At 40.4% G+C, this 26,775-nt stretch overlaps 1 protein-coding gene across 1 annotated transcript in view; it reads right to left on the bottom strand.

The window, feature by feature from the left end:
- Nucleotides 1-26,775, bottom strand: part of PRSS12 (serine protease 12) — a 286,964-nt gene that overhangs the window by 31,512 nt on the left and 228,677 nt on the right. The window contains exons 9-11 of the mRNA XM_077278603.1: nucleotides 26,063-26,268; nucleotides 17,209-17,284; nucleotides 15,468-15,590 (exon numbers count right to left, since the gene is read on the bottom strand). Of these exons, the coding sequence (XP_077134718.1) occupies nucleotides 15,468-15,590; nucleotides 17,209-17,284; nucleotides 26,063-26,268 (405 nt within the window). The remainder of the gene's footprint in view (nucleotides 1-15,467; nucleotides 15,591-17,208; nucleotides 17,285-26,062; nucleotides 26,269-26,775) is intronic.

Here is a 26,775-nt window from a genome sequence, read left to right as displayed (position 1 = left end):
TAATTGCAGAATGTCTTACTGTTTTAACTGGAAACTAGCAGAATGTCTATACTGCCAGCAGATGTGGCCTTGCTCCCGCAATGTGCGTGACAAAAGTTTGGAATTTGTTCAGAGATGCAATGGCGATTCTCATTTTCTTCCCGAATGCTTCTCTTAGAACAAAACTAAATTGTATCAGACTGTAGTGTAAGTACTGGAATGTAAATGGCTGAATTACACCAATGGAGTGCAGTATACATGGAAGATGGCTCTTTTCGATACACACTTTTATTTTCCACCAAAAACGGAACATCTGTTTCATATTCACCTTAAAACAAGTCAGCCAAGTATCTTTTACAAGAATGCTAAAAGAATTTCCTGCTTTTCCAATTGATGATGGAATTTGATACAAAGTGATGACCCATAATACATGTGTAACCGCATCAATGTACTGTGTATTACTATATGTTGCCCTATGGTATATAATACCTAAATGGCAGTACATTAAAGTATACTGAAGGCATGCCATAGTAACCATGCAAATGGCTATGCCATAGGCATAGTAATACCATATCAATACATTTATCACATATTCACAAGATAGATGATAAACGTTCATACGATCCTAAAGATGGGAGAGTAGAGGTAAATTAAAGTACCCAGTCAGAATGGAGCAATAATGAGCATGTGCCACCATCACTCCTGTAGGCAATGACTGAGGCAGTGGTTGCAAATGCCTACTACTGCTCTATTCACACAAGAAACTTAGCGACCCCTATTCCCATGATTAATGAGTGTTTTATGGGTCAGATCCATAAAAATCATATATTTAAATAGGTGTTATATGTTACTTATGAGAGATCCCATTTAATATGAAATTCAGTTTAATTTTTTTTTCAGGTTGGATTTTTTCATCTATGTTGCAGAATACATTTAGTAATGTGCTAAGCACCTAGTCTGCGAGAAGTGACATTGTTAGGATCCTCGAAAAATAATAATCACACTTCATAAATATGGTTTGTAGCTTCTTGGCCACTTGGCCATCATGAGTTACAAAATGGCATAAATACTTCATAAGTTAAGTGCACATAATATACAGTATATACCCGTAATTCCGTAAAAAATGACACATCTAGCTTGGTACCTCTGGGCCAATATGGTATTCAAAAGGGGCAACCGTTTGGGCATAGTAGTTTAAAGCCACGATTTTGTCAGCATCCTTTACGCATTGTTTAAATTATTGTAAGATTTCGATTCAAATGTGACCTATCATTCTCTGTTCATGAAATTTATCAACCAAAATCATTCTTCAATGGTTTTTCTTTGCAGTGATAGTTACCGTCAGATAGGTATAGCTCAATAGCAATATTTCCAGGTGTTGGTAGCCAGGTATACAACATATGTATGCTTCTGGGACTTGAAACATTAGCGATTGATAGTGTTGAGCGATACCTTCCGATATTCAAAAGTATCGGTATCGGATTGGATTGGCTGATATCCAAAAAATATCGGATATCGCCGATACCGATACCCGTTACCAATGCAAGTCAATGGGACACAAATATCGGAAGCGATCCTGGATGGTTCCCAGGGTCTGAAGGAGAGGAAACTCTCCTTCAGGCCCTGGGATCCATATTCATGTAAAAAATAAAGAATACAAATAAAAAATATGGATATACTCACCCTCTGACGGACCCTGGCTCTCAGCGGTGCAACCGGCAGCCTCCGTTCCTAAGAATGCAGTGAGTGTAGGACCTGCGATGATGTCACGGTCACGCGACCAGTCACAAGACCGCGACATCATCGCAGGTCGATATTTGCTCAACACTAGCGATTGATGATCACACTACTTTCATCAAGATCTCTCTGAGTAGTTCAAGGTCCCAAATGAATCTCTTAATTGCTGATCAAAGCTATTTTATTTTCTGTACTCTTTGTAATAAGGAAAAGGATAATCTGTGGGGGTCTGTTATGACCCCAATGGCAGAGGGTCTCAGGAATAATGCTAAGTCAGTAAATACAAAAAACCAGCTCATAGGGCAGTGGTAACTGGGCTGACCATATAACTAATCCTAGCACCACAAATACCAGCAGCCGGGGAACGTTTCTACGTTGATCCTAGACGTCTCGCGCCAGCCGGAGAGCTAACTACCCCTAGAAGGGAAAAGAAAGACCTTTCTTGCCTCCAGAGGAAATACCCCAAAAAGTTGGATAGAAGCCCCCCACAAATAATAACGGTGAGGTAAGAGGAAAAGACAAACATAAGAATGAGCTAGGAATTTAGCAAAGAGAGGCCCACTAGCTAATAGCAGAATATAGAAAGATAACTTATATGGTCAGCAAAAAATCCTATCAAAAATATCCACACTGGAAATTCAAGAACCCCCGAACCGTCTAACGGCCCGGGGGGAGAACACCAGCCCCCTAGAGCTTCCAGCAAGGTCAGGAATTACATTTAGTACAAGCTGGACAAAAATGATAGCAAACAAATAACCCAAAAAACAAAGAAGCAAGACTTAGCTTAATTTAGCACGAACCAGGACCAGCAAACAGGAGCAAACAGAATGTGTCTGATAACACCGATGCCAGGCACTGGACTAAGGTTCCAGGAGGTTTATATAGCAACACCCCTGAAGTAACGACCCAGCTGGGTGCAGACAGAGGGAAGGAAATCCCAGAGTCATATCACTAGTAACCACTAGAGGGAGCCAAAAAAGTCTAATTCACAACAGGGGTCATAGTGAGTCAAATAACGTAGCATAATAGCAATATTTGCTACACGTATGTGTCTTTTAGGCCTTATGATGGCTTTGTGAATTGTAATTTTCCCTTAAGGACACAACTATTAGAGTCCTGAATTCCAAGCACCATTGTATTTTCTTTAATTGCACCATTTTTGGGTACACAAAATTCAAAGATTTTTAATTATTTTTTTAAAGGAACCTGTCAACAGAAAAAATGCTATTGTAATAATTATAGGGGATAACTCAGGAGACTCTTTGCGTGGATCAAGACAACTACAGGACACAGTTTTATAATTGGTAAAGTCTATATTATCACACGGTGATTCAAATAGGTGCAGAGAGAAACTCAAGTCCACAACACTTGGTGCAAATATCAAATGCAGCTCAGCAGTCTATAGGAAACTTCAGAGGAAAATGCAATCACGCAGAAAGTCTATGAAGCACAATTATTCTTGAGGATACTTGACACAAATAAATCCTTGTCTTAGTCCACAACACAGATAGATATGCTTATAAGGCAGTTCAAATAATATCTTAGCTCAACCAGGGAGACCTGGTTAATAGTCTCAGGTTTTTGCAGAGCAGAAACAGCTTACATGTCCAGCAAATGCAGATGGAAGCAAGCACGAGCAGCAGATGAAGGAGGATTACTGGAACTGGTGTATGCAGGAGGAACTCAGAGCAGAGTAGCAGGATAACCACACAGGTTCACAGGAGCAGGTATATAGCCAGAGAGTCACCAGAGGTCAGGAGCTGGATGCAAGGCAGAATACTCTAGCACAGACTGAAGGCTGGGGTGGAGTTTTATAGCAGGAAGACACAGTGCACATGAGACCAAAGACGCCATCTTGGAAAAGGGCAGTAATGCACAAAAAGGTAATAAAAAATGTTCAGAGTCCTGACATTACTCCCTCCTTAGAAGCGGCCTCAGGACGATCCTGGACCTGGTTTCTCAGGGAATCTCTGATGAAAATGAGAAATCTTCTGTTGGGCATTGATGTTTTCCACAGGTTCCCAAGAGTCTTCCTCAGGGGGATATCCCTGCCATCTTATCAGATATTGGAGCCGATTCCTGCGAATCCTGGAATCAACAATTTCCTCCACCACAAATTGTTCTTGCCCATCAATCACTACAGGCTGCGAAGGTGGCACAACACGTCCCTGGAAGGTATTAGGAGATACAGGCTTTAGTAAAGATACATGAAAAACTGGGTGTACCTTCATAGTCCTAGGCAGCTTCAGCCGGTAGGCCACAGAGCTCACAATACCATTGATCTTGAAAGGGCCAATGAATTTCTGTCCAAATTTTTGTGAAGGAACGTTTAAACTTCAGATTCTTAGTTGCTAACCTCATGGAATCTCCTACCTTGAACATGGGTGCAGGTTTACGGAATCTATGAGCCGATCTCTTATAACGTTCTTGAGCTGTGGTCAGGGATTCCTTCAGAACCTCCAGATTTTGCCTCATCGCAGTCAGCCTTTCCTCCACCGCCGGAACCGGAGAATTAATTGGAGACCTAGGTAAGATACATGGATGACAACCCAGATTGGCAAAGAAAGGTGTAAATTTAGTGGAGGCGCTTTGAGAATTGTTATATGAAAATTCGGCTAACAGCAGCAACTCCAACCAATCATCCTGGAGATGGCTGACATAGCATCTTAGATATTGTTCCAGCATCTGGTTGGTACGCTCAGTCTGACCATTTGTCTGGGGATGGTAAGCGGAAGAGAGACAGACATTAATATTGAGTGCAGAGCAAAACCCCTTCCAGAATCTTGAAGTGAACTGCACTCCACGGTCAGAGATGATCTCATCCGGAACCCCATGCAACCGAAAGACATTCTGTATAACCAAGTTCACTGTGTCTTTAGCTGAGGGGAGGCCGGTGCACGGAACAAAATGAGCAGCTTTGGTCAGGCGATGAACTACCACCATGATTGTATTCATGCCCCCCGATGTAGGCAGCTCCACAATAAAGTCCATTGATATAGACCCCCAAGGGCGGGACGGAACAGGTAATGGATGTAGAAGACCCGTAGGTGCCACATGAGGAGTCTTGTAACGAGCACATACCTCGCAAGAGAGACCATAGTCCTTGGTATACTTCAGGCAAGTTGGCCACCAGAAGAATCGGCTCAGGAACTCTTGTGTCTTCTGTACCTCCCTGTGACCAGCCAACTTGGAGTCATATACCAACTTGAGGATCTGCAGACGGACGACCTCAGGGATGTAGATACGTCGATCTCTAAACCACATGCCACCCTTAAAGACAAGATTAATATCCACAGGTGGGTTGGCCAGAAATACATCACCGTCATAGGCCTCCCTGCACTCCTTCCACAAGTCCTGATCATGGATAACTCCGATGAAATTGGCATCAGATAAAATGGTCTTGGACGGGGCTCCAGGTACGGAATCCACAGCATGGATTTGGGATAAAGCATCAGCCTTCCCATTACAAGAACCTGGACGGTACGAGATAACAAAGTTAAATTGATTTAAAAATAAGTTCCAACAAGCCTGACGAGGAGAAAGACATCTAGCGGATCTAAGGAACTCTAAATTGCGATGGTCAGTTAGCACTATGATCTGTTGTGCAGCTCCTTGCAGATGATGCCTCCATTCTTTGAAAGCCGCAATAATAGCCACCAATTCCATGTCTCCCACGTCGTAATTCTTCTCTGCTGAGGTTAGTCTACGGGAAAAGAAAGCACAAGGATGTAGCAGACCCTTCTCTCCAGTTCTCTGGGCGAGAATAGCCCCCAAAGCATTATCAGAAGCGTCCACCTCCATAATGAAAGAAAGTGTTGGATCTGGGTGTATCAACAGCGGTGCTGATGTGAAACAGATCTTAAGCTGATCAAAAGCTTCTTGAGCCTGTGATGACCACTTAAAGGGCTTTTCCTTCTTTGTCAAGGAAGTAATGGGACGGACAATATCAGAAAAATTTCGAATGAAGCGTCTGTAGAAATTTGTAAAACCAATAAAACGTTGGACCTCCTTAACATTCTTGGGTACCGGCCAGTCAAGGATAGCCTGAATCTTACCAGATTCCATGTTCAGCCCCTGGGGAGAGATGATACAACCTAAGAACTGTATCTCAGAATGATGGAACTCGCATTTCTCCGGCTTAATATACAGATGGTTCTCTTTCAGACGTCTTAAAAGAGTTTTGACATGTTCTTCATGTTCCTGTAGAGAGTCAGAAAAGATTAGTAAATCGTCCAAATAGATCACCACAAACTGGTCCAACAAATCTCTGAAAATGTCATTAGCAAGGTGTTGAAACGTTGCAGAGGCGTTACAAAGCCCGAAGGGCATCACAAGAGATTCAAAGTGTCCATACCGGCATCTGAATGCTGTCTTCCACTCATCCCCTGGACGAATACGCACCAAATTATTAGCCCCACGAAGATCCAGTTTAGAGAACACCTTAGCATGGCGGACTCTTTCCAGTAATTCGGGAATCAGAGGCAAAGGATAACGGTTTCGTACGGTTACCTTATTGAGTTCCCGATAGTCAACACAGGGTCTCAGGGTCCCATCCTTCTTCTTTACAAAAAAGATAGGTGCCCCTGCTGGTGAGGAAGAAGGACGTATGAAGCCTTTGGCCAGATTTTCATCAATATATCCTTTAAGGCTTGAAGCTCAGGTGCCGCCAAAGGGTATACGTTACCAAAAGGAATAGCTGCCCCAGGAAGCAACTCAATGGGACAGTCATAATGCTTGTGTGGAGGAAGCTGATTTGCATTCTTCTTATCACAGATGTCAGAGAACTCTTTATATGCTGGAGGTAAAGAAAATACCTGTACATGTGGTTCCATAGCCGTGGACTCGGGGACAGCTTCTGTTAACACTGAGTTGCTCCTTGTTGGAAAGATAATCTCCTTGGTCTCCCAGTTGATAATTGGGTTCTGAGAACGCAACCAAGGAATGCCTAAAATCACAGGAAATTGCGAAGAAAATAGCAAGAAAGAAAGTTGCTCCTGATGATTAAGCTCCAACAAAATTTCAAGGGGTTCGGTCTCCTGATCCACAGGCCCAGAGATTAAAAGTGACCCACCCACTGTTTCCATGGTAATTGGGGAGGCTCTTTGCTGAATTTCAATACCATGTTCCTTGGCAAATGCGATATCCATGAAATTGCCACCTGCACCAGAGTCAATCATAGCTGCACTGGAAATCCACTGTCCTGAACACAGGATCTTAATAGGGAGAGAACAGTGAGAGTTCTGTTCCTTAAGCTCCTTGGGGGGTGGTCATAGAAAGTGAATGGAAAACAGCGTTTAAAGGCAGGCTACATTCAGAGATGTCAGATTCATCATCACAGTTGTCATACTCCCCTACTGCTGGTAGCACCTTGTTAGGCCATCTAGGACACTTAGGACAAATGATCAATAAGTGGTCAAACTGGCCACAGTAGAAACATAGACTTTCACGAAGGTGATGCTCCCGGTGCTCATTGATCTCGCACCTCTGAACGGAATCAATTTGCATGGGCACCTCCTCCACCTCCTGAGATGTTTTACCTGCAGGCTCTTTGGAAGGAAGGGAAAAGTTAGAAATACGGTTATATGCAGCAAACTACTCCTGCCTATGCTCAGTAAGGCGAATGTCAATGCGCACACAATGCTGTATAAATGTCTCTAGCTCTTGTGGTGACTCAGAGCGAGCTAGTTCATCTTTTACAATACTAGACAGACCCCTTTTAAAAATAGGCAATTGTGCATAACTGTCCCAATTGGTATCTACCGCTAATCTCCTGAATTCAGTAGCATACTCAATAACAGAACGTTTTGCCTGGCGTAAAGACAATAAAGCAGATTCAGCGGTTGCACAGCGATTAGCATCATCAAACATTAATGCCATAGCGGCCAAGAAATCATCCAAGTTATTTAACCGTGGGTCACGAGACTCAATCATTGGATTCGCCCAGGCGAGCGCTCGTGCGGTCAGCAGCATCATTACACACAATACTTTGGATCTATCATTAGGAAAACGGTCAGCATGCACATCAAAATATAGCATACATTGATTCACAAAGCCACGAAATTTGTCGTGATCACCATTAAATCTGAATGGGGGCAACTTAGGTGGGCTAGCTAGTGGCGGTTGCCCAGCGGGAAAAGTCGCTTGTGCAGCTATTTGCGTGCTTATATCCTGAAAAGCCCGTCCATACTGGGACTCTATGCCAGCAAGTTTGTTTCCCTGGGCTGCCATGTGGGTGCTTAAGTCCTGCAAAGTCTGTTTAAACACTTCTTGATTGAGTTCAAAGCTTCCAAACTTCTTTTGCAGACCTTCCACATCTTTCTGCAGTGATCTAATTATGGAAAACACCTGCTCTAGTCTGCTTTCTGCAGTCATTGTTCCAGCAGTCTCCTTTTTTTTTTTTTTTTAGGCAAGAGTATCCTGCAATAATTATAGGGGATAACTCAGGAGACTCTTTGCGAGGAACAAGACAACTACAGGACACATTTTTATAAGTGGTAAAGTCTATATTATCACACGGTGATTCAAACAGGTGCAGAGAGAAACTCAAGTCCACAACACTTGGTGCAAATATCAAATGCAGCTCAGCAGTCTATAGGAAATTTCAGAGGAAAATGCAATCGCGCAGAAAGTCTATGAAGCACAATTATTCTTGAGGATACTTGACACGAATAAGTCCTTGCTTAGTCCACAACACAGATAGATATGCTTATAAGGCAGTTCAAATAATATCTTAGCTCAACCAGGAAGGCCTGGTTAATAGTCTCAGGTTTTTGCAGAGCAGAAACAGCTTACATGTCCAGCAAATGCAGATGGAAGCAAACATGAGCAGCAGATGAAGGAGGATTACTGGAACTGGTGTATGCAGCAGGAACTCAGAGCAGAGTAGCAGGGTCACCACACAGGTTCACAGGAGCAGGTATATAGCCAGGGAGTAATCAGAGGTCAGGAGCTGGATGCAAGGCAGAATACTCTAGCACAGACTGAAGGCTGGGGTGGAGTTTTATAGCAGGAAGACACAGTGCACATGAGACCAAAGATGCCATTTTGGAAAAGGGCAGTAATGCACAAAAAGGTAATAAAAAATGTTCAGAGTCCTGACAGCTATTAACCTGCCGATATCGTTGCTAACCTGAAAGTTAATTGTGTTACTAACCTGCCCGGCACCTGCGCGTCGCTGAATGCTGAGGGGGAAAATTAACTTTATTCTCCCCCACACCATTCGGTTTCAGTCACGGGGGTGATGCTGGTTCAGTCACCACTCAAAGTATACGAAATGGCAGCTGTAACCACGCCCCTTGCCCTGACTGACATCTGGCCCTAATGCAGAGTCAGTGTCAGGGCCGGGGGCGCAGTGACAGCCTCTGCTCTATATTCTCAGCCCCTGTGACTGAAACCACAATGCTGCCGGGGAGGATAAAGTTAATCTTCTACCCGCAGATAAGTGTGGGCGCTGGGCAGGCTAGTAATGCTATTAACCTTCAGATTGAGCCCACATCCGCAGGTTAATAGTGTTTTTGCTGGTGACAGGTTCCGTTTAAGGTAGAATGTAGAAAACAATAAACCCAAAATATTGACTTTACGTTACATACCATGTGATATGAATGACATATTAACTTTACTCTATGGGTTAATGCAATTGTGATTATAACAAATATATAGAGATTTTTGTTTAGTTTTTGCTAGAGTGGAGAAAAAAAGTCTACACACCACTGTTAAAATGCTTGTTTTTTGTCACGTAAAAAATCATACCAGGAACATTTTTCAGAACTTTTTCCACAGTGTCACCCATAATCTTTATAAATACATTGAGAAACAAACTGGTGTCTTTTTGAGGAGGGAACTAAAAACAATAAAACAAAAATAATGTGGTTGCATAAGTGTGAGTAGCCTCTTATAATTGGGGATGTGCTTGTGCACTGAATTAACCAACTATATTTAAACTCGTGCTAAAAATTAGTCAGCACACATCTTCTATCATTTAAAGTGATTCTGACTAATTGCATATAAAGTTTACCTTTTTTTGAAGAATTTTCCTGACATTTTCTTTGTTGCATTTTACTCCAAAAGCCATGGTCCCTAAACAGCTTAGAACACAGCAAAGGGATCTCATTGGTGAAAGTTAGTAGGGGATGGTACAACATTTTTTACAAGACATTAGATATGCCATTGCACATTATGAAGATGATCATCAAGAAGTGGCTTACATTTGGCACAATAGTGACATTACCTAGAACTGGATGTCCTTCAAAAATGTATGAAAAGTCAAGAAGAATATTCATCCAGGAGGCTTTCAAGAGGCCTACAGCAACATTAAAGCAGCTTAGGAATTTGTGGTAAGTACTGGTTGTGTACTGTATGTGACAACAATCTCCTGAATTCTTTATACCTCTGGTCTGTTGGGTAAGGTAGCAAGATGGAAGCCTTTTCTTACAAAGAAAAACAATCAAGCCCAGCTGTGTTTAGTTAAACATTTGGCCAATAGTTCTAAAAATTATGGTTAGCGCAAAATCAAAACTGTGCATCATCAAAAGAATACTGAACACACAGTAAAGTATGGTATATGGAGCGTTATGGTTTTGTGAGGTTTTTCAGTTGGATCTGATATAAACACTTTTAGCATTACTAGAATACTTTTGTCATTTTTGGGCACAAAAGTATTTACATTAATTTTTCTAGCTAACACAGTGCCACAGTATCATTTTTTTATTGTACATCAGTTGGAATAGAAACTTTTGTCAAGATGGAGGGAATTATGAACAATTCCAAATATCAGTCTTTCAGACCTGAATTTCATTAAAAATCTGTGGGTGACCTGAAGAGGGCTGCATTCAGGAGATGCCTTCACGGTCTGACAGATTTGGAGCTCTACTGCAAGGAAGAGTGGGCAAAGATAGCCAATTCTACATGTGCCATGATGGTAGACTTCTGTCCAAAAAAGACATTATATTGTCAAAATTCAAAGGGTAATTCAACAAATGTATATACATTACACAATTACATTATTTTACTTCTTTACTATTCAATTTAAGTTTGTCTTTCAATTAGACTGTATAGATTATGGGTGACTTTTAAGGTGGAAGAAGCTTTGAAATTATTGTTCTTGTGATGATATTTTTATATGACAAAAACCTGGCATTTTACCAGGGGTGTGTAGACTATTTATATTCACTTTACTTTCTTATTTAAAAAAAACTTGTTTTTAAATACCAACTGTTAGCTAAGATATTTAGCTGACGCCCACTGAGGATGGGCGGGTACAGCTCCTATGTTTGCACTATCCTAGGCACATCCATTTACAGCCCTTCACAATAATGACATAGAACTAGCATTGTAAATGTGCAGCGGATGTTGCAAAAGAAAGTCTGTCATGTCCTTTCATCCTATAAAATGCTGACAAATACCATTTGCCAAACTAGACTAGAGAAGCGTGTAAAAATTGGCACATGAATCAACACACAGGAAGGCAGGGCAGCATATAAAGAGTACCTATGAGCAAAACTCTACTTTTATTTCAAAATAAAAAGCGTAATTATAAGTGTGAGTTTATTTGTTTTAGCTAGATACTGACTGTTGGAAAGTCAGTATCCATATAAAAACTAATGATATATATTGTATATCTTATTTTCAATGGAAACACAGAATGGCACACATTCCCATTGAGCCCTCTGCACTACCCATGCTTCTAATGTGTGCGTGTAGGCGGAAGAAACAGGAAGAGCACTAAGGGGTAAGATCGGGAGACCTTGCTGGCCATTCCACTGGCCCACGATGACCAATCCACTTTCCAGGAAACTGTTCATGTAGGAATGCTCTGACCTGATACCCATAATGTTGTGGTGCACCATCTTGCTAAAATAACTCAGGGAACGTGCCATCTTCAGTGCATAAAGAGGGCAACACATCATCATGATGGTCGTCGTGGGCCAGTTGAATGGCCACCAAGGTCTCCCAATCTCCAAGACTTTTATCTTTGGGGTCATCTGAAGGCAATTGTCTATGCTGTGAAGATACGAGATGTGCAGCATCTAAAAGAACGGATACTGGAAGCCTGTGCTAGCATTTCTTCTGCGGTGTTGCTATCAGTGTGTCAAGAGTGGGAGAAGAGGGTTGCATTGACAATCCAACACAATGGGCAGCACTTTGAACACATTTTAAAGTGGTCATAAACTTGTAAATAACTCATGAAAGAATAAAGTTACATTAAATTTTCTTGTGAAATTCTCAATAAGTTTGATGTGTCACATGACCCTCTTCCCATTGGAAAAAATAAAGTTGGATCCAAAATGGCCAACTTCAAAATGGCTGCTATGGTCACCACTAATGTTGAGCATTCCGATACCGCAAATATCGGGTATCGGCCGATATTTGCTGTATCGGAATTCCAATACCGAGTTTCGATATTTTTGTGATATCGGAAATCGGAATCGGAAGTTCCCAGTGTATGGTTCCCAGGGTCTGGAGGAGAGGAGACTCTCCTTTAGGCCCTGGGATCCATATTCATGTAAAAAATAAAGAATAAAAATAAAAAATATGGATATACTCACCCCTCCGGCGGACCCTGGACTTTAGCGATGTAACCGGCAGCCTCCGTTCCTAAGAATGCAGTGAGTATAGGACCTGTGATGACGTCGCGGCTTGTGATTGGTTGTGTGAGCAGTCACATGAGCGGTCATGCGACCAATCACAAGCCGCGACGTCATCGAAGGTCACTCTGCATTCTTAGGAACGGAGGCAGACGCTTGGACCGGTGAGAGCCAGGGGCCGTCCGAGGGGTGAGTATATCAATATTCTTTATTTTTATTCTTTATTTTATACATGAATATGGATCCCAGGGCCTGAAGGAGAGTTTCCTCTCCCTCAGACCCTGGGAACCATTCCGATATTTTGTGTCCCATTGATATGCATTGGTATCGGGTATCGGTATCGGCGATATCCGATATTTTTTGGGTATCGGCCGATCCAATCCGATACCGATACCTTTGCATATCGGAAGGTATCGCTCAACACTAGTCACCACCCATCTTGAAAAGTTTTCCCCCTCCCACATACTAATGTGCCACAAACAGGAAGTTGATACCGCCAACCATTCCCATTTTATTTAGGTGTATCCATATAAATGTCCCACCCTGTATATATATGTATATGTGTATATATATATATATATGTGTGTGTGTGTGTGTGTGTGTGTGTGTGTGTGTGTGTGTGTGTGTGTAAACAGCATCAAAGAATTCATTCTTCTAGGTATACACTTTTTAAAGGAACTCAGCAGGAAGGTTGCTCCAAACACCTTAGAGAGCTAACAGCAGATCTGTGGATCTAGGCTTGTGCAAATCCTTCTTTCTATTCATGTAACACCAGACAGACTTGATGATGATGAGATCAGAGCTATGTGGGGCCATATCATCACTTCAAGGACTCCTTGTTCTTCTTTATGCTGAAGATACTTCTTAATGACATTAGCTGTATGTTTGGGGTAGTTTTCCTGGTGTAGAATACATTTGAAGTCAATCAGATGCCTCCCTGATGTATTCCATGATGGATAAGTACCTGCCTGTATTTTTCAGCATCGGAAGACACCAAGAAACGGGAAACATTGAGGACTGTAAACTACATGGGATGGCCAAGGAAACTTATTGCAGTATTTGAAAGACACATTATGCTTACCTCCCTTTGAAATCAGTTGTCAAAAGTGCCATCAGCTCAGGACTGGTAGCAACCAGTAGGACCCAGCAATATCCATTCACTGCTTGGAGAAGTTTGACTAGACTTCTAATTTTGCAGCAATTTTTTCACAAATGTCTAAAACTTTTGCACAGTATAATATATGTATAAAAGAGCTGAAACATTGCACAAAGCAAGGGTGAATAAATCACCATATTATTTCTGTTATCATCCTTATAATTTTGGATGGTATAAGGAAGGACACAGAGTTGGTACCCAAAGGCACCTTGCATAATACAGCTTTCTTCCATATAAAGTTGTGTGAAAAACTGTTTGCCTCTCCCTGATTTCTTATTCTTTTGCATGTTTGTCACACTTAACTCAGCAGAATTAATGTTTCCATTTACCGCAGCAAGTCTTCCAGATCTTGAAGCAGAAAAACAGCCCCAGACCATCACACTAGCAACACCATATTTTACTGTTGGTATAATGTTCCTTTTTTGAAATGCTGTGTTACTTCTACACCAGATGTAATTATACAAACACCTTTCAAAAAGTTCAACTTTTGTCTCATCGGTCAACCGAGTATTCCCCTGTCGTATTAAATCTGCCATGCAAGCTATTTTTGCCCAGTCTCTTTCGTATGGTGGAGTCATGAATACTGACCTTAACTAAGGTAAGTGAGGCCTGCAGGTTTTTGGATGTTGTTGTGGGGTCTTTTGTGACCTCTTAGATGAGTCATTGCTGCATTCTTGGGGTAATTTTGGTCAGCCAGCCACTCCTGGGAAGGTTCACCACTGTTCCTTGTTTTTGCCATTTGTGGATAATCTCACTGTGGTCTGCTGGAGTTCCAAATCTTTAGAAATGGCTTTATAAGCTTTAACAAACTGATAGATCTCAATTACTTTGTTTCTCATTTGTTCCAGAATTTATTTGGATTGAAGAATCTTTTGGTCGACTTCACTTTATCAAGCTATTTCAGTGATTTATTGATTGAGAACAGGTGAGCTAGTAATCAGGCCTAGGAAATTTGGACTCAGCTTCCCAAAGATGTGATAAATCACAGTTCATTTATGTTTAGGGAGTGGGGGCAATCACTTTTTCACACAGGGCCCTGTAGATTTGTATTTATTTTTACCTTAACCCCTTTCGACATTGGGTGTAATAATACGCCGATGTCGGACTCCCTCCCTTTGATGTGGACTCCAGCGGCGAGCCCACATCTTTACCGGCACATGTCAGCTGTTTTGAACAGCTGACATGTGCCACTAACAACTTCCTCCCGTGGCTGTTAACCCGTTAAATGCCGCTGTTAAACTCTGACAGCGGCATTTAACACGTGCTTCCAGCAAGCACGCAGGATATCTGCCCATCGGTGACCCCCGTCAGAAATTGACAGCGGCACTTAATGCAGTAACAGCCGCTGGTGGAAACAAATCAAAACTGCTGACATGTGCCAGAAAAGATGACGCTCTGTGCCAGAGCCCACATGAAAGGGAGGGACACGACATGTGCAGTACATGTATGGGTCATGTCGTGAAGGGGATATATGTGTATATATATATATATATATAAATATATACAGTGTATATACATATGTACAGTGTATATTTGTTTATGTTGCTAAAAATGTTATCTTATAGAAACTTTGACATCTATTGAATCCATATTGAACATTGTTGTGTTGCATCATCATACTACCTCGGATCATACTTTACAATAAACAAAAGAAGTGATGGGAAAAGATAAAATTGCTTAGAGTTCCCTTATCTCTTTTTCCACTTTGTAATAGCTTGCCTTTACTGGTCAGCATTACACTGACAATTGCAATGTCACATTACATATTTCTCTTATCTTGCTATTTCTTTCGTATTTAATGCCTAAAGCCTTTTCTGACCAGCCTCACGCTTCCTATATAATAACGTATTAAGGCTTTGACCAAGGTACCATGGTTACCAGACTTTAGGTATTCTAACTCCCTTTTGCTTCAATGTTATTTTAAAATCTAGTTAAAGAAATAGTAGATGAATAAAAAAGGCAATGACAAATCTGCCTGGCAATTGTCTGCATTGATCCATTTACCAACTTACCTCTTAAAACAATGAGCAGCGGTGAGAACCCAGCAGCTGCTAATGAGAGTGGCTCCACACAACAACCTTCCATCACTGTGAGAAGACTTCAGCCGCAGAGCTACCTGCCAAGGCCAGCTGCCCCTGCATGGAAAAAAATAACGGCCTCTTATTAAACTGGGGGAGAATACTATTCTGAAAAATACAGGCTGTTACTGAGATTCTATATAATCAACAGTGTAGAGGCAGCGGGAAATGCATCCACTTGCACAGAGAGGTCTCAAGTCATAATAAATGAAGTTTGTCCAGTAAATCTTTCAACCCTTTAGGAACTTTTAATCTTTAATTTACCATTTGTACTGAAGAAAGTTTTATCAAAAGAAGAAAATATATGTTTTGAAGTGGTGAATCTATTTAGAAAACTCTGACTGCTACTAGCAAACAAGGGTAATATGTTCTGGTGTCATTGCCCAAGCAAGAGGTCTATAAAACAACAGGACAGTAATCAGCTAGTGAAAGTCAACCCCACCAATTTCCTTCAGAAAAGTGTCTTGGAGTTGTCTACAGTAGTCTGAAAACACAAAAAAAAACATAAAAAAATTTTCTATACCAAAAATGACCACAAATGTCTTTTTTATCCTACTGTATCTCATACTGCAACCAAAACTGTGAACAATATTTAAAAAAATTGCATGCATTCTGGGAGATCAACTATTTTACACCCTTCATGAACCTGTGCCTGGATAAAAGCTAACTGGGTGCAAAGAAGCGCATTTGTCATTGTTCCAACCATAATACAAGACCAAGTAGAAAAACTTACACCTCGTAGCCACCTAACAGATAAAAATAAGGCTAGTGTCACACAACCGTATTTTCTCTCATCCGATAAAATCGGTCTGATTATGCTAATTGCACTCTGATCAGAGTCTGAAGAGAGCATAGAAAAAAATGTCTCCATCTTCTCCATTCTGTTAGTCCGTGAAAATCAGAATGCACTCGTTTGTCATCCAAATGCCGAATACGGTCCAAATAACCGATGTAAATAGAGCAAAAGCTGGACATGTGAACAACACCATAAAATAACATTGGTCCGACTCTTATATGTTGTCAGATTGCATTCAGACCGAAGATACTGTAATCTGCACAAGCCCTAGATGGAATTAATACATTATGCAGTCTATTCTCTGCAAGATCTCCACAAGGCTTTAATGTCATGTGATATGTTGCAAAACGTGTAGGACCTCTTTGATCATATATGCTTCATTTTTATTTACATTTGTCTTAGGGTAAATTCCTCAAATAATGTGTTGTGTTCTTTTTTAAACCATATGTTTTTGTGAGTGGATGTGATTGCACAATTGATAATGTTTTGATCCTCCATCCTATCCATCTTCTACTTAGCTCAATAAGGTAAGGCATATGGTTTTATCTCAAAAGACATTTATTTAAAAAACAAAGGAGCTAAAAGAAACGCTAAAGTGAACCCATCCTAACTGGAGTTATATGGGACATATGCTAGGCAGAAGTGTTCAAAGGGAAGAAAGAAATGAATAAAATCAAATTGATCTTTTCCTCCAATTTCGGTAGTTATTGAATGAACAAAGCATAGAAATCAACCACAGTCATCCGTATGTGTGCCCTTAGTCAGCGGCACAATAATGTTTTCACATCCTGTTCGGGCCCTTCATACCATGCTTTGGTAACATATGTTTATCTTGACATTATCCTTGGTAAAGTATTATCATAAATCAAAAACTCTTACCGTAAAGAATTCCTCCCACCGATAATACGTTTAGGGCGTCGATGCAGCAACCGAAGTCCACAGACAAGAGAGGATTCTATAGAACAAAATTAATCATTATGAAACAATTTGTGGATTTCATGTGATCAATTCAATATATATGAAGCTCCATCATTATTCAACATTGGCTATAAATAAGTATACATTCATAATGCATTTACTATATATTTCAAATGTATACCGCATAAGGATTTTCTTTAATTATACCTTTCAAAGATATTGTATCTGTGATGTATGCACATGCAACATAGTGGCATCCATTACCTATAGGCTACTATATTGAGAAAATTCTACTATTTTTGCCTTTGTATAAAATAATGCAACAACGTAAGATAGCACATGGCTGTAGATGGGCACCAACCCAGCAGCAGGACCGGTATCAGCTTCTTTGTTCGAGGTGGAAAAGGAGTTCTTCCAAGGTTTTACAAAATTTCCTCCATTACTGGTGTGAATGTTCTGCCGGAACCAGACTCTTTGAAGTTGACATGAGAACCTGAAGTCCAGTAATGGATTCTGTGGTCACAGTCCAGCACCAAGAAGCTTCATTACCATTTACCAGAGCGCACTAAATCTGGCAGGTCCATTATTAGCACCCCATTCTCTTCACAGATGAGAGCAGGTTCAGACTGAGCATTTGACAGATGTGAAAGAGTCTGGAGACATTGATGGAAATTATGCCGCCTGCAGCATCATTCAACAAAAATGGTTTGGTGAGACATATTGTTGTATCATTGAACAAACCTACAGATGACAGTCAAAAATCCAGTGACAACTGTTTAGGTACCTAGATATCTTCATTGCCATTATTATACCTTATGTTGGTACCTTAGATCCTGGGTTTCTCCTAATGGAGGACAATACCTGACCTAATATGGCCAAAGTATGTAAGCAGTTCTTGGATTGAAGCATTGCTGCCATTGGCTAGACTTCACATTCCCAGACCTGAATCCAATTGAGACTCTCTGGGACATTATATAATAGTGAATCCAACATTGGCAATTTGCACCACAAGTTGTCCAGTTACTCACTGATGCATAGAAACAGATCAGGGACGAGATCCCTCAGACACTATTCCTAGATGTTGTTATTCTTGTGTACAGACACATAGGTGCCATATTTACTACTGAGGTGTTGCGGTGATAATATTGCTGCAAATTAAATCTTTTGTTATTTAAATTTTTACTTTTCAGGGTGATTTGGAATCCAACCCCCTCAATTGGTTGATAATTTTGGTTTCCATTGATTGATATGTCATTTTGTTCATTACAAAATTCATCAGTAAAGACTTAGAACTTAAATATTTTGTCCATCAAGATCTGATGTGTGATTTAAGTGGTCTCAAAAAATTTTTATATAATAAAAAGTATTAAGACAGTTATTTTCAATCTTACCTTATGCTATACATAATGCATGTGAATAAATGTACTGCAATACAGCTCGGGCAAAAATTAAGAGACCAACACATCAAAGCCCTGTCATGCGCAGCCCAATCTCCAGACCTGGACCCCATTGAAAACCTCTGGAATGTAATCAAGAGGATGATGGATAGTCACAAGCCATCAAACAAAGAAGAACGGCTTATATTTTTGTGCCAGAAGCAGTGAGAACGACTGGTGGAAAGCATGCCAAGACACATGAAACCTGTGATTAAAAATCATGGTTATTCCACAAAATATTGATTTCTGAACTCTTCCTGAGTTAAAACATTAGTATTGTTGAATCTTGTTTGCATTATTTGAGGTCTGAAAGCACTGTTTTTTTTTTTTTATTTTGACCATTTCTCCTTTTCAGAAAAAAAATACAAAATTTATTGCTTGGAAATTCGGAGACATGTTGTCAGACGTTTATATACTAAAAGAACAATTTACATTTTACTCAAAAATATACCTATAAGAGTAAAATCAGACAAAGTGAACATTTTGCAGTGGTCTTTTAATTTTTGCCGGAGCTGTATAGTGAAATTAAGTACACGTAGACCTCCAGACAACTATATACAGGTCCTTCTCAAAAAATTAGCATATAGTGTTAAATTTCATTATTTACCATAATGTAATGATTACAATTAAACTTTCATATATTATAGATTCATTATCCACCAACTGAAATTTGTCAGGTCTTTTATTGTTTTAATACTGATGATTTTGGCCTACAACTCCTGATAACCCAAAAAACCTGTCTCAATAAATTAGCATATCAAGAAAAGGTTCTCTAAACGACCTATTACCCTAATCTTCTGAATCAACTAATTAACTCTAAACACATGCAAAAGATACCTGAGGCTTTTAAAAACTCCCTGCCTGGTTCATTACTCAAAACCCCCATCATGGGTAAGACTAGCGACCTGACAGATGTCAAGAAGGCCATCATTGACACCCTCAAGCAAGAGGGTAAGACCCAGAAAGAAATTTCTCAACAAATAGGCTGTTCCCAGAGTGCTGTATCAAGGCACCTCAATGGTAAGTCTGTTGGAAGGAAACAATGTGGCAGAAAACGCTGTACAACGAGAAGAGGTGACCGGACCCTGAGGAAGATTGTGGAGAAGGACCGATTCCAGACCTTGGGGAACCTGAGGAAGCAGTGGACTGAGTCTGGTGTGGAAACATCCAGAGCCACCGTGCACAGGCGTGTGCAGGAAATGGGCTACAGGTGCCGCATTCCCCAGGTAAAGCCACTTTTGAACCAGAAACAGCGGCAGAAGCGCCTGACCTGGGCTACAGAGAAGCAGCACTGGACTGTTGCTAAGTGGTCCCAAGTACTTTTTTCTGATGAAAGCAAATTTTGCATGTCATTCGGAAATCAAGGTGCCAGAGTCTGGAGGAAGACTGGGGAGAAGGAAATGCCAAAATGCCTGAAGTCCAGTGTCAAGTACCCACAGTCAGTGATGGTGTGGGGTGCCATTTCAGCTGCTGGTGTTGGTCCACTGTGTTTCATCAAGGGCAGGGTCAATGCAGCTAGCTATCAGGAGATTTTGGAGCACTTCATGCTTCCATCGGCTGAAATGCTTTATGGAGATGAAGATTTCATTTTTCAGCACGACCTGGCACCTGCTCACAGTGCCAAAACCACTGGTAAATGGTTTACTGACCATGGTATTACTGTGCTCAATTGGCCTGCCAACTCTCCTGACCTGAACCCCATAGAGAATCTGTGGGATATTGTGAAGAGAAAGTTGAGAGACGCAAGACCCAACACTCTGGATGAGCTTAAGGCCGCTATTGAAGCATCCTGGGCCTCCATAACATCTCAGCAGTGTCACAGGCTGATTGCCTCCATGCCACGCCGCATTGAAGCAGTCATTTCTGCCAAAGGATTCCCGACCAAGTATTGAGTGCATAACTGAACATTATTATTTGATGGTTTTTTTGTTTGTTATTAAAAAACACTTTTATTTGATTGGACGGGTGAAATATGCTAATTTATTGAGACAGGTTTTTTGGGTTATCAGGAGTTGTAGGCCAAAATCATCAGTATTAAAACAATAAAAGACCTGACAAATTTCAGTTGGTGGATAATGAATCTATAATATATGAAAGTTTAATTGTAATCATTACATTATGGTAAATAATGAAATTTAACACTATATGCTAATTTTTTGAGAAGGACCTGTATATGCACTACATTTACTATATAGTTAAAATGCAGCCTTTAAAGCAGACTATAAGACTGCTGTTTACTGTGATGGCAAAATGAAGCCCTAGTTGGTAATTTGCGGCATGTGGTATAAGAGATTTTTTTGTAAACACATTTGTACTTCCCATCTCTATTTTGGATCTGTAATAATACCCAGTGCACAAGCAAACCTGCTCTCAACAGTCTTGTATTATTCATTCTAATAGTACTTTCCATCTGCAGAATGAGACATCTATGTATGTAATTACCAAATAAAGCAGAAAACCTGCTGGCTCTGTTAAAATTGCTATGATATTGTACAAATTCATTACCAGATAGGCTTTAATAAACAATTTAAAACAGAAAACAAAGGAAACAATTTAACAGCGCCCCTGGGGTGTTTAATTTGCACAATTCTTGACCCCCTTAAAAGTATTGTCTTTTATGGACAATAAAACACATCTATCAATTTAACTGCCTTGTTAAACCTGCACATGTAGCAAAAACTGCAAAACATTAATAATAATGGAGGTTCTGGATTGTTGCTCTTCTTCCATCACAGCGGTTTTGTATGGAACAAGCAAGGATATTGCAAAGTACATTGATCTGGTGCATCTAGAGTAGATGAGACTATGTCCTGACTATTAGAGATTTGACGCACTCCATGAAATTATGAAATTATGGTTTTTATAGTTTCAGCATGTGTTGGAATTTGGTTACAATTAAAGGGTTAAGAAACAATAAGGTTTAAATAGATATTAATCTATATTGTCCATCTTATTATCCTGCCTTGATGACTCAGAAGAAGACATTAACAAACCACATTTATAGATAGAATTTGAGTGAACTTTGAACCTGGCTGCTTAACATCCTAGATGCCATGGTGAATAATGCCTGCGGCATCTAGGTGGTATAAAAACAGTTTTTAAGAAGAGATGGGCAGTCTGATAGTTAAAACACATTTCTATTGAGGTCAGTAACCCTATCAGCAGCCCTTAATCTGTCTGCAGGGAGAAACATTTTTAAGATTTATACAACACACAGCTTAGACAGAGAGCATTGGTGAGGCATTGGTAAAAGTGAGAATAACAACAATTGATTCAAGGAGTGGTGGTCAACCATCCTCAATAAGTCATACAAGTAGGGGATTGTTTTTCAGTGCTGATAAAAAAAATGTATCATGATGTTTTTTAGTCGTGGGAGCTTGGACATGTTATTAAAGTTGTCGACCTCTTCACGTACCTCTTCACATACATCTTGAGGGCCAAGCTATACTCTCCCTATTTCCATAGCTTCATGTCGGACCCTACAAGTGGCGAGGCGATCCTCAGTGACATCATCCCCTAAGGTCTTTTAAGACGATTAACGCACTAAAAGACGATTAACAGATAGGATTAAGGAGCACCTCAATAATATAAGCAAGGGGTTCACGGGACACCCATTATCTCGTCACTTTTTGGACAAACATAATTGTTCCTTCCGCGGGGTCTCTTTTTGGGGCATCCAGGTGGTCCAAGGTAATTCTAGGGGAGGAGATTATTTAAAAGCAATGTCCAGGGTGGAGTCCAGATGGATATTCACCCTGGACAGCTTAGCCCCGAGTGGTCTAAATCAAGAAATAGAATTATATGCATTTTAGCCACCAACCCCCTCTCCCTTCTTTTTTCTGCAATAGCACTCCGGAACACTAGTGGAGAGCAGTGACTATACACACAGAGACCACCATATTCATAATGGTCAATATGGGAAGGTGACCCGCGAAGGGGCATAGGCGCAATACGTGTGAATGCGTGTGTGTACATACATCTACAGATATATATATGTATACGTTTGGAAGCTCAACCTTCCAGAAATAAATGGGGTATTTTAAGTAATTGACAAATAAGTAGAGCAACACGAATAATTTTGTATACAGTTCTCCCCATTCGCCGTGCGGGCTATTTATCTGGATGGTTCCGTTCTGGAACATTCCCTTTTTTTATGCATTTATTTTATGTATTTTTTGATTTTTAATTATTTTGTGTATTAAACATTTTTTTTTTTTTTTTAAATCATTCCCCCATTCTATCCTCTATGTTTATACCTATTGAAAGAATTTTCCTATCTCCCATATTCTTTCAGTAGTACAGTTTTTAATAAATGAAAACATAGGGAGAGATGTAGAATAATTGTATTTTAATTCACACTCCTAGTACAACGTTTTTAATTTATTCATTAATAAAAGATGGTTTTATTATCGACAAAATGTTCTATTTTTGATCCATTTTTTAATTCGTTAATATATAAAAACTGGCTCACGAAACATCCCTAATTTATTAGTTAATTCATTTATTCACTTATTCCAGCCCAAATAAAGAGTCTTTCTGTGGAGATATTCAAGGGGGTTAAAGGAAGGAAGAGAAAAAAAAAAAAAAGAGAAAAAAAAAAAAAGGAAAAAAAAAAAAAAAACTGAAGCATTAACGTTTTAAATTGCACTATTATCAGCATTTAGCTCATTTAGAGTATATATTGGCGCTGCATTGTGGCTTGCTCTCTAATTCATCCTACAAAACAAGCAGCCAGAAACAAACAATTATAACCTGGCAATCTGAGTCCTATTCACAAACGACCAAGTAGCAATTAATGGTTCCTGGGTGTAACTAATCAGCGAAGTAATGATGAGGCTATTTAAAGATGGGTGTCCACAGGCAGAGACATAGCCCTGACGAAGAGGGGAGTTACCTCTCGAAACTAGTTGGCAGCTTGTCTCTCTCGCGCACCCGTCCCTGCTTTCTGTGACGTCACACTGGCTCTGCCCCATCTCGGCACCGCATCCTCAGCGTTGCTTCCGGCCGGGGCACGCGAGGCGCTGGTACCTCCTCACCACTCGCCGGTACGTTCTCGTCCAGGAACCGCGGCCTCTGGCACGCACACCGGACTCTAACCCTCCCAGCTCAGCGGGTTACTTTATCGGCACCGTATCCAGTGGACTACCTTGCCTACCTCACCCCGGGTACCTTCATAAGCAAACATGTGGTGAGTGCCAACTAATTCCTATTTATACCACTGCAATTATTGTGGCCAGTAACTTCCTACTATTCTAGTGTATTGCTTGCAAATCACTTTATTCTCTACTTTGTTTACTCACCAGCATCAGTTTAGCACACTGTGGAAAGACAAATACCAAAACCTCACATAAGAACATCCCAAGTGTAAACTGTACAACCTTATATAAGGAGTAAGTGCACCCAGCTAATACCCTTGATACTTTGTGTGTACAATATAAACAATATACCGAGGTTTTACACACTTTGCCTTCCAGTATCGGTTCACTACACTGTGGAAAGAGAAACTATTAACCCCACATTGAAACACCACAGGTGCAACCTATACAGCCTCATAAAAAGAGTAAGTGTTTGTAACCAACACCTTTTTTTTTTTTTTTTTGTAAGGTCCAAATCAAATAATATATCACTCTGCTGCAAACTTTACCTTTCAGCAAACCACTGTAACCAGGTGTAACCCTTCACTCACAAGGGACCCCAGACAACATAGTAATAGCCATATCAAAAGTAAGTACATTGATATTCCGGTTTCGGTTTAGCGCGGTGGTTAATAGTATTATTAATCAACTGGTTTAATTTTTAACAGAGTTTTGCACAGAACCTGTTTTAACCACCTGCAGCTTCCGTGGCTTCCTACCTCATCCTTCCAGGTGAATAAGCGCCAGTGTATATACGTTTTTATTCTTGTCTTTTAAGACCCACTTGGACACACACCTATCTGATTTATGATACTGTGATGTGTTCTTTTGCCATTTGTTTGAAGATTGCCAACATTCAGTTTCTTCTGTTGATATATTTTCCTCAGACTCCTGTGATTTCTAAAATTTCCCTTTGCTGGCTCTGTGACCTTCTGGTTGATCCATTGTTTACTGAAAGCATCACAAACTGTTAGCAAAGTCTGTTCGCATTACATAGCAATCTGCTGTGACTTCTATAACTTGCATCTGCTGTTTGTGTGAACTGCTAGTTGACCCATCATTTGCCATAAGGATCACAAACTTTTATTAGAGACTGCTCATATTAGCCTACAATCTGCTTTGATTCTGCTACCTACATCTGAAGCTGCTTCAGGCCTGCCACTTTGCTCTTCATCTGCCCTCTTGGTTCTCTGACCTCTGGTTTGTCTCCCATCACTTGCTTGTCTGCCATCCAGCATAGCCTGTTGTCTGTGTCCTTACTGTTCCATGTGCCTTCCAACCTGCTGTTTCAACACCCTGGGTCAATGCGTCTATTCCTGACCTTTGGCTATATGAATCGTGTGGCTCACCACCCCACAAGTAACATTAAGCTATAGATGTGAGGGTCATATATACATGTTGAATATGAGGTCCACTATTCTGGTTAAACTATGTGTCTTCGATGTGAGACAAAACTTTGCCATGACAAATAAATTGTTTTTTATAGCTTTGTACGAGTAAGGACAATCTGTAAAATTGCAATATCTGATAATTATTTATGCTGTGACTGAATGGCTTCTTCGTCCTGAGATTTCTATTGTTTCCAGAAATATATGATCTGAAAAATTTCATTTATTCTAAGAACATAGGATCATTGCCTAGCAACGGCACCCATAGCATCCCCCAACTCTTAATTGGTGCTGTAACTTGGCAGTTGCCTACTTGTCTCTGATTGAGGCTGTTAATAATGTATCTTCTTGTTTCTTCACTCCACAGGCTTTAGCAGAACAGCTGTGACTGTGACTAAGGAGAATGTCAAGCAAATGAAGTTTCTGACCTTCCTCTCGACACAGTGAACTCATTTGCCTGTGGACTTCTTATAGGCACAGAGAGAAAAGACAGGGCCATTTTTAATAAAAACATTTCCATTTGGTTGCGAGATGTAAGAAGCCGCTTTTGCTATCATCAAAAATAGAAAGTAGATTTATAAAATGTGCACTGCTATTAATGAGCCTTTCTCCCATCTTCCTGTTTAAAACAAAAAAAGTCAAATAGATGATGCCATTTTTCTATTGTTTCTATGATGTGCATATATTCAATACACATGTACACAGTAATGCAATTTTGTTTTCTATTTTTGGATATATTTTTCAATTTGACTTTATTCATAATAGATTGTATAATTTTGTCTTTTAAGTGCAGTACATTTAAATTAATATATTCCACTCTGGATACAAGAAACACCTAATGTTAAGCAAAACTCACCTTTATGTACTACAGCCGTCATTTTATTGCTTAAGTAATCGCAGATGACTCCAGCATCCTCACTGTGGCGACAGTTGTGCTTTCCAATATCTTCCTTGATGCAGTCTGCCAAGGACCTTTCATTTCCGGTGCATTTAACATTATCCACGTGAATCGGTCCTTTACCCTCTCCAAAGTAAGCCATGTTCCTGGACTTTGCAGGACCCCTGAAGTATCAATAGCATTCATCATCAGGAAATACAGATATAAAATATAGTGAAAAATCTTACAGTTATGGCTTCAGGAGTCATGACATCACACTGAGAAGGAATATACATGTTCAGCTAAGCTGCTAAAAAGTAGCAAAAAAAATCACAGGACAATGGTCAACTGACCACTTTGTTAGGCCAGGTTCACACTGCGTTAACAGCAGCCGTTCAACACATGCATTAACAGGCTGCTGTTAACGCAAGTGCCGACTTATCATACCGCCAGCGCAGATAGAGCTAGCAGATGCTTTTTCTGCGCTAGCAGTGACGGACCTGGAAACGCTGCAGCCCGCGTCCTAGGGTCTGTCATTCAATGACGGCACATCGCTAGCGCACGCCCATTGTGGGCATGCACTAGCGATGCGTCCGACATAGGGCATAATGGCAGCGTTAACAGACTGCATTACACCGCGTTATGCTGCGGTGTAACGTAGCCCGTCTAACGGACCGCTAAAACGCAATGTG

The sequence above is a fragment of the Ranitomeya variabilis genome, chromosome 1 (genome assembly GCF_051348905.1).
Source record: "Ranitomeya variabilis isolate aRanVar5 chromosome 1, aRanVar5.hap1, whole genome shotgun sequence".
In the NCBI taxonomy this organism is placed as follows: Eukaryota; Metazoa; Chordata; class Amphibia; order Anura; family Dendrobatidae; genus Ranitomeya; species Ranitomeya variabilis.
This window is presented reverse-complemented; position numbering and strand designations above follow the sequence as displayed.